The sequence below is a fragment of the Trypanosoma melophagium genome, assembly GCF_022059095.1.
Source record: "Trypanosoma melophagium isolate St. Kilda chromosome Unknown ctg22segment0, whole genome shotgun sequence".
In the NCBI taxonomy this organism is placed as follows: domain Eukaryota; phylum Euglenozoa; class Kinetoplastea; order Trypanosomatida; family Trypanosomatidae; genus Trypanosoma; species Trypanosoma melophagium.
The window spans coordinates 455,001-462,500 of record NW_027125152.1 but is presented as its reverse complement, the minus strand read 5'-3'; the positions used below and the strand labels follow the sequence as shown (position 1 = coordinate 462,500).

Here is a 7,500-nt window from a genome sequence, read left to right as displayed (position 1 = left end):
GTCTCTCCAGGACCAGAAGCAAAGTACAGCACCATGTCTGCATCCTTCATATCCCGCTCCTGATGGTTCTGGGGCATCGTGAAATACTGACAGGCGGTGTTACTTTTTATGGTTTTGAGTGCCTGCAAGATGGCGTCCGTGTTGTCACGCTGCACGAGAAGCCGATCCGTGTGCAGTTTAATGGCTGTTGGAATAATCTTATCAATGAGCTCATGCTTCTTTTGCATTGTGAACAGATCGCCCTCTCTGCACTCGGTATTGTATCCCCGAAAGGTCGGCCGCATGTCACCCTCCTCCATGCAGTGATTTTCCTCCTTTTCCAGATCCAGTGTAGACACCGCAATGCGGAGTGGCGTCCATCCATCTGCACGGTCCCCCACAGACGCGGTGTACGCCTGCCACGCGCCCCGCCCCCTCTGCGGCATCTCCCGCACCACCGCAATCGGCTGCATGTCGGCTTTCTTCGTAATCGCGTCAAAGTTGCAGCGGTGCTCGGCAGCGGCAAGGCACCCAGCGGCACTGCACACCAATACCACCAGCAACAGAGAGGGCACGGCATGCGGCAAGCGATGCATAAGGGATGAACTTGTTTGCATCTGTATAAGTGAAAAAGTGCTGCGCAAGTTGTGTGGGAAATAGCAAAGAGAATTGTCTTCTAATAAAAGGAAAGGTAAAGAAGAGTGGGATGTTTGGCTAAAGAAACAGACACATTACAGAAAGACAACAACATGGTCCTTTTAGAGGAAGTGCCAATCAGTACAAGTAGCCAGAGCAATAAGGCTAGCAGCACGAGCGGAAATATGTCAAACTGCTCCCATACCCAACACACGTCGCCTCAAAGCACAACAAGGTGTTACTGCACATGTGCAGCACGACAACACACACACACAGCAACGTGGGGACGTCAAAGAGAGCGACCACCGCATCCGTCGGCAGTCTCGATAGCACAAGAAAAACTAACAAGCAAGAGCAATGTCAACAACAAGCGGTGGACGGCGATGCCGAGATACACAGGAGCATAGAATAACAAAATGGGGCCACTATATTTTATTATAGTAGCAAATACTCGTCAAACCTAAAAAAAAAGACAGGGACTACACTCATTTCTCGTAATGCACACAAGCTAGCCACACCAAATGGAATAGAATCCACGTACTAGACACAAAACACACATGTATCACCAACAGTCGACAGGACAACAGATCAAATAAACCACAGTGCTCGGTTTCAAGTGCAACCACCACACTCTAAATTTATCGCGCTACACGTCTGGAAATACCTGTTCTTCTATTATTCTAAGTGTCCTCTACGCGGAGAGTCCTCGTGTTGAGAGTATTTTTTGTATGTGCCGTAGAACCCCTAGAGGCAGTCGTGGAAAAAGTTTCCCATCACTCCAACGATTACCTGTGATGATCACGTCGATCTTACCAACTCCATATGCAAGTTGTAACTAATGCATGAGGCGTGAAAGATAACAGAAAAACACTAGAGGTATCGTTTTTTTTTTTTGCTTACATTTCATTATGCCATCGTGTTGTATCCTTCTAGAAGAAAAGCAATATTCACCTTGTTTCGTGTCTGCCCCAAACCACTCTTCCTTGAAGGAGAAGAACCAACAAAAAAAATCTATTTTTGGTTTTTGCCAAATATCAGTGTTTCAGATGAAATCCATTAAAAATCCATAAACCAAAGAAAAAAAACATAGAATCAATCCCACACCAATTTCTTTGCGAATTTACAAAGTGGCTGTATTTGAAGTCCCGCAGCACCCAGATCCACCCGCGTGGAGGGTAGTAAAGGGACAAGCTGGGATAACAAAAACAAAAATTCACTCGCCCCTTTCAACGCGATATCTCCGCATTCAAAGCACATAATAGGAAAAAAAAAGGGTACATACAGAAACACTCTCTTGTCTATTTATCCTTATTTGGTTACACATTTTCTTAGAGAAACGTCTAGAATAGCCTTAAAAAAACACACAACATTAATAGTGAAAAGAAAATGACAAGGGAATTTTATTCTTTTTATCTTCACTCGGGTAAGCAACTACACCCTATCGCCAGAAAAAAAATTAAGTCCGTAGGTTTGATTTCAAGATGGTCCATACTTGTAGCTCTACTTTTTATTATATCACACTTTTGTAAAATTAAAAAAAAGTTCAGATGGAAATTGGATGAAGAAGAAAGATAAAAAGAAAAGTAATATAAAGGTATGCAAGATTCTCTTTAGTTTTATTATTTCTTTCACGCCTAACCGAGACTGTGTAACGAAGAAGAAAAAAAAACCAACGCATTTCTGCACCACCTCAAGTTACCCTCGCCCAGACTATCTTCACCGTAGTGCAGTTTGCGTCATCGTTTCAAAAGAGAGAAATATATATATAATGAATCCTATCAATTGGTTGTTGTTGTTTTACTGTTTAAGACTAAAAAGTCAATATATAAGCATCCTTACATACCGAGCGGAGAAAATAAGGAGAAACACACCGATTGCATTCACCTAGACTCGATCATCCCTGTCCAGTATTTTTTAGTTTGTACTAACGTTTACGTAACCTTCTTAGTTCCTTCCACAGGACTAGATCCTTGTGGTGATTCTCGACCGCTTCGCGATGCACTCAACAATGGCTGTGGGTCTTGTTGGCGGAAGTACATCAACGGTAGTGCAGCAGCACCGCCAAACAACAGTGCAGATATCAGAATTAGAAATCCTCCGAGTACATAGACACTGCGATCACCGCCAATCCTAATAATGAGGTAACCAAAGAAAGACGTCAGTGCGACACCACAGAGAAGGACCAACACACCAATCACAACGAGAGCCCCAGAAAGCCACGCAGACATCGTTATATATATATATATATATATATATATATATATATCTTTATCTTTACCTTTTCTACTACCTTGTATACCTTCAATCACAATAGAAAAGAAAAAAAAAGGTATGTGGTGGTCATAACCGCCATCCAGGCATAAGAGCAAAACACATGTATAACGCAAATATAACACACCCACAACCCACCAATATTTTCACCAAAATAAAAATGTAAAGAAAAAAGAGAGAGTGACTGCGTGAGGCAGACACAATAATAGAGCAAAAATGAAAAAACCAAAAGAAATTCATGACTTAATGTGGCTGCGATGCCTGAAGACAGTCACATCCACTTTATGGTTCATAACGAGTATTTATTATATGGTGAAAGTATGGTGTCGAAGCATTCATTGTTTGCATAGCCTGCAGCTTGCAATTAGCAATAAAAAAGAGATTATCACACAAAACCCAACACACACAAGGTGCATGGGGAAACGCAAAAGAGAAACACACAGCTGCACACACACACAGTGCAAATTAATTATGAAAAGAAAACACACACAAAAAGAAAGAAGGGAAGAGTGTATAAAAGAATGTGTCTGCAGAGGACTGCGTGCCTGTACTGATGCACGGCGCGGGAAAACACAAAGCACCACGCCTATTGGTTAGCTTGAGGAGCAAACCACCATATGCAGCAGAACAGACACGCACACACAGAGCACCACACAGGGGGAAAAACAAAACAATGAAAACAAACAAAATGAAAAGAAAGCCGCAATAATCATGTGAACATGTTCAGGAGACAAGAACACAATTCCCTACGGTGTGCTTCATGGGAACACGGATCAGCACACCACAGTGCAGCCAACCACACACATCAGAAGAAGCAACAATGGACCGTGCACTAATACGGGGGATGCTACTTCTCTCTCTCTCTCTCTCATGAGTAGCATCCAAACGGATGTGATCTGAAGAAATAGAACCAGACGGCGTTTTCTGAGAAGATACGAAAAGTGCAGCAGCAGCAGATGAGGCATTTAGTGTTTCTTTCGCTGTATTTGGTATACTGGAGTGCACATTCCTGTCGGTTTTCTCCGATATCCTTTGGTCATTTTTGTACTCCACGTTCACCGTTTTTTTTTTTATCTACGGTTTGTGGACTTGTAATTTGCACATTTGCTGGGAATGTAACATCGTTCTTGCTTGTTCGATTCCTCGTATTGGTATTACATTCCTCTGTGCTTTTCTCTTCTAACACTCCAGTTCTCATTTTTGGCTCAACATCACTACGTTTTTCTTTTTTCCGAAGCCTTCAGTGCAGCCGACCTTAGGTTTTGGATTGCCTCTTCCACTAGTTTAGTCACTTGAACCGCCGATTCTACTTCTCTTTCTGCTATCAATGTTTCCGTTCTTGCTGTTTTAACAAGAGAATGTAGTACAGACGCGAATTTTTCAGCTTCCGTGATCTTGACAGAACTTTCTTTGGCCCTAAGGGACTTTTCTTCCCTCGTTCCTAAAGATTTCTCAGTCCCACCTGCGGAACGCACAAAAACCGCTGAAATATTATATATCACAGATGCAACCTTCATGAGCTTATTTGCTGCAGTAAAAGCGGTATCTGCTGCGGAATTGGCCTTAGAAACGGCTTCCTTGACTTGTTGTACTCTCTCTATTACTGTATTAACGAGTTCTCTTGCTTCGTCCTCTTTCCTCTCTACATAATTTATATCAGCTGCATTCATTTTCATTTCTCTTTTGGTTTCCTTCAGAAAGACATTGACTTTCTCAGTAACATCTGAAAGAGTTGAAGCAGCTTCTCCTCACACTTTTGTTTCTTTTATCAGCGGATCAACAGTTCTCTTTGCTTCATTATGACTTTTCTTAACCTCTCATTTAAGTAATATTTTTAACAGATGCCGCCAATTCAGCTCCTGCAGTTACACTTCCACTTTCCGCATCGGACGTATACACACTCAAACAACACTGAAGAAGTACCAACAAGAACACCACGCGACGCAGTTGAACAAACGTCATTGTCATTCAATGTCACTGTGGGTTGCTTGGGTCTGTGGTAACAAGGAAGAAGAGAAGAGACGAATAGTTAATACACAAGGCAGAGGACACGCAAGAAAATACACTCCAGGAGTTACACATATATATTCAAATCGGACCATGCAACCACAAAGAGGGGGAAAAAAGCAGAATCAAAACAACAATAAATAAACGTGTGCACACGCACTCCAATACCTTTCGGTATTCATGCACAACGTGCCCGTGGTCTAACTACAGCAATATCACCATCACACGCCTCAAACAACATCTGTGGGAAACCCAGTGTAAACCGTGTGCGGAGGTGCATTCAAGTGAAGAAGCTCCATCTCACACCACACCATTACACAATTATTCTCCGATTAATGTCAAAGGAGAGAAGGCACTCCATCAGCCAGCAACACACCTACACAGCAACTACTGCAGTGGTTGTACACGGTGTATACAATGGCAGTACGAATACACTTGCACCGGAGTGCACCAACGGCTGTCACTACTTCCAACACCATCCACAGCTCATGGGCATAGTACAACAGTATGCATATGAATCTCCACCTGTGTGTGTACACCTGTCTTATGTGCTTCTCATACTCCAGAGTGTATGTCTCTACGGAAACCCCAGAACAGAAGAAAAAGTGCCGGGATGCTCTGGCCACAACAAAAGGCAGCAAACACAACGATACCAGAAGAATAACCCAACACCACTCTCAAACAAAGCAGCACCATGTCTCCAAGCCAACAGATGCCTCAGAGAGAATAACTGTCGCTTCACACCACAGAAGTCAGAGATACAGGTGCCGTTCATAGTACCGGAGACTGCAACCATCGAACGTTGTAAGAAAAGAACAAAGACACAACAAGAGAGAGATGTGTAGCAACAACAATAGCAACAAGAGGAGAAGAATCTATTATTTCTCTCGTTCTTCTCTTAAAGAGAAACAATCACAGAGAATAAATAGAAGAAAAAAGGACATCTCCCCAAAGAGTGAATAAAGGAATCGATAAACCACAGTTCAACCATTCTCGACGCCTTCAATAATCAATACTTGTAGAATCAACATCAAAAAAATAATAACAGAGGAGAGAACCACTTAGTTTGAGTGACACGAAATTATCACTAACAATTAAAGTACTTTTGTAAATATAATTCCTTTCCTGGTCAAGGTCTTGTTATATAACTGAAGAATAAAAAAGTAGCAGATTAATATGTATGTCCTTTAACTTCAATTCGTAATACAAATAGCATCGTTAATCATAGGAAAGAATATTCAATCCCATTCCATAGGGCTACTAAGGGACACATCAGGTATGAAATACAATTTGATGGATCCAATGGTCCATTCTCCAAGGGATTCATCGATTCGGAGAAATATTCGAAATAAACTGCACGGCAAAGAAAACAGAAAAATAAAAGACACTCGTAAAATAAACATCACATATCTTCACCGTACAATACACAAAAAAACAGCCACCTAATTGCCTCACAACCGCCACGCGCTAATTACACATATCCTATTAGAGAAATTTATTCTTATTACAACCGTTGAGGGGAAAAATAAAAAAACAGACGCAAAAAAAAATCGGCGAACACATACCCTCGAAAAAAAAACCTGGTCTTCCCTGTTACTTTCCTTGACTATCTTAAAAAAATATTTGCTATTTATATTTTTCGATTTTTAAGATGTTTGTTCTACTTTCGCTTGTATTTTCAGAATAAATGTAACCTATAGAAGTTCACCATTCCACAAACCCACATGAGTTCATTGCACTCTAGAAAAATTGCTTTAAAAACGCACGAGTGAAGCAACGGAATAAAGTACACATGAATAATTAGCTACAAGAGACTAAAGACTGAATGGCCTCATGACACCAATTTGTAACAAAATAAAATCTCAAGTACATAAAGTATACAAAAAAAAAATGTAACAAAACATCCGCTATTAACCCTTATCCAATAATGTCGTCTTGAAACTTTTGTAATATCAAAAAAAAGCTATGGAGTTGATATGAAAAAAATCAACATCTAATAAAGAAAATCAACAGAAAGGGCTTCTACGTGCATTTCTTTTATCTTAAATAAATCCAACAACGTCTTTCTGAAGGACTTTAAGAAAAATATATCTTCCACAGCACATACACGGCAAAAAAACGGTAACCAAAGGGTTCAACCAAAAACCATTTCTACAACATATTAAAGAAAAAAAAAAAAAAATAAAAATCATAAAATAAAAAATGTTTCTCGCCATTCCAACAAAAACCTAAAAAAAACCCACGAACGCGCGAAAGAAAAAAAGATAACCAGGAGACAACACCCCCCCCCCCCCCACGACAAAGAAAAAACTCTAAAAGAGCGAAATATTCTTGCGGGGGAAAGAGTTCCCATGGGGGAAACCCCTGGCGACGAGATGCTGCCTTATCGCGGTGCCAGGGTTGAGCACCTGAATTTATTCAGGGAAACCAATAGCACCCAACAAATTTTGAGGGAGGTTGCCTCCTAAAAAACCCAGGTCAAAAATTTATTTTTGCTACATGTGTTTTTCGGAATACTATTCCTTGCTGATGTTTGGCCGTCGAGAGTTGGTGCCAAGGTCCATTGCCTCGTATTTTTCGGGGGAAGCCATGGGCTAGCATTCTTCT

The 7,500-nt window shown here is 41.1% G+C and overlaps 3 protein-coding genes across 3 annotated transcripts in view; 1 reads left to right on the top strand and 2 right to left on the bottom strand.

Moving 5' to 3' along the window:
- Positions 1-575, bottom strand: part of LSM04_002445 (Peptidase M8) — a gene marked incomplete at both ends in the record, with an annotated part of 602 nt that extends 27 nt beyond the window's left edge. The window contains 2 exons of the mRNA XM_067334684.1: positions 1-59; positions 104-575. The exon at positions 1-59 is cut by the window's left edge and continues 27 nt beyond it. Of these exons, the coding sequence (XP_067191645.1) occupies positions 1-59; positions 104-575 (531 nt within the window). The remainder of the gene's footprint in view (positions 60-103) is intronic.
- A 3,525-nt stretch (positions 576-4,100) lies between these two features.
- On the bottom strand, positions 4,101-5,173 carry LSM04_003072 (uncharacterized protein; the record flags this gene model as incomplete). Its single annotated transcript, XM_067334683.1, has 2 exons — positions 4,101-4,627; positions 5,080-5,173. 2 exons carry the CDS (start codon positions 5,171-5,173, stop codon positions 4,101-4,103), a joined length of 621 nt encoding a protein of 206 aa, XP_067191666.1.
- A 55-nt stretch (positions 5,174-5,228) lies between these two features.
- On the top strand, positions 5,229-5,738 carry LSM04_007314 (uncharacterized protein; the record flags this gene model as incomplete). Its single annotated transcript, XM_067334682.1, has 1 exon — positions 5,229-5,738. The coding sequence occupies one exon, from the start codon at positions 5,229-5,231 to the stop codon at positions 5,736-5,738; it is 510 nt and encodes a 169-aa protein (XP_067191795.1).
- Between the last annotated feature and the right edge of the window lie 1,762 nt (positions 5,739-7,500).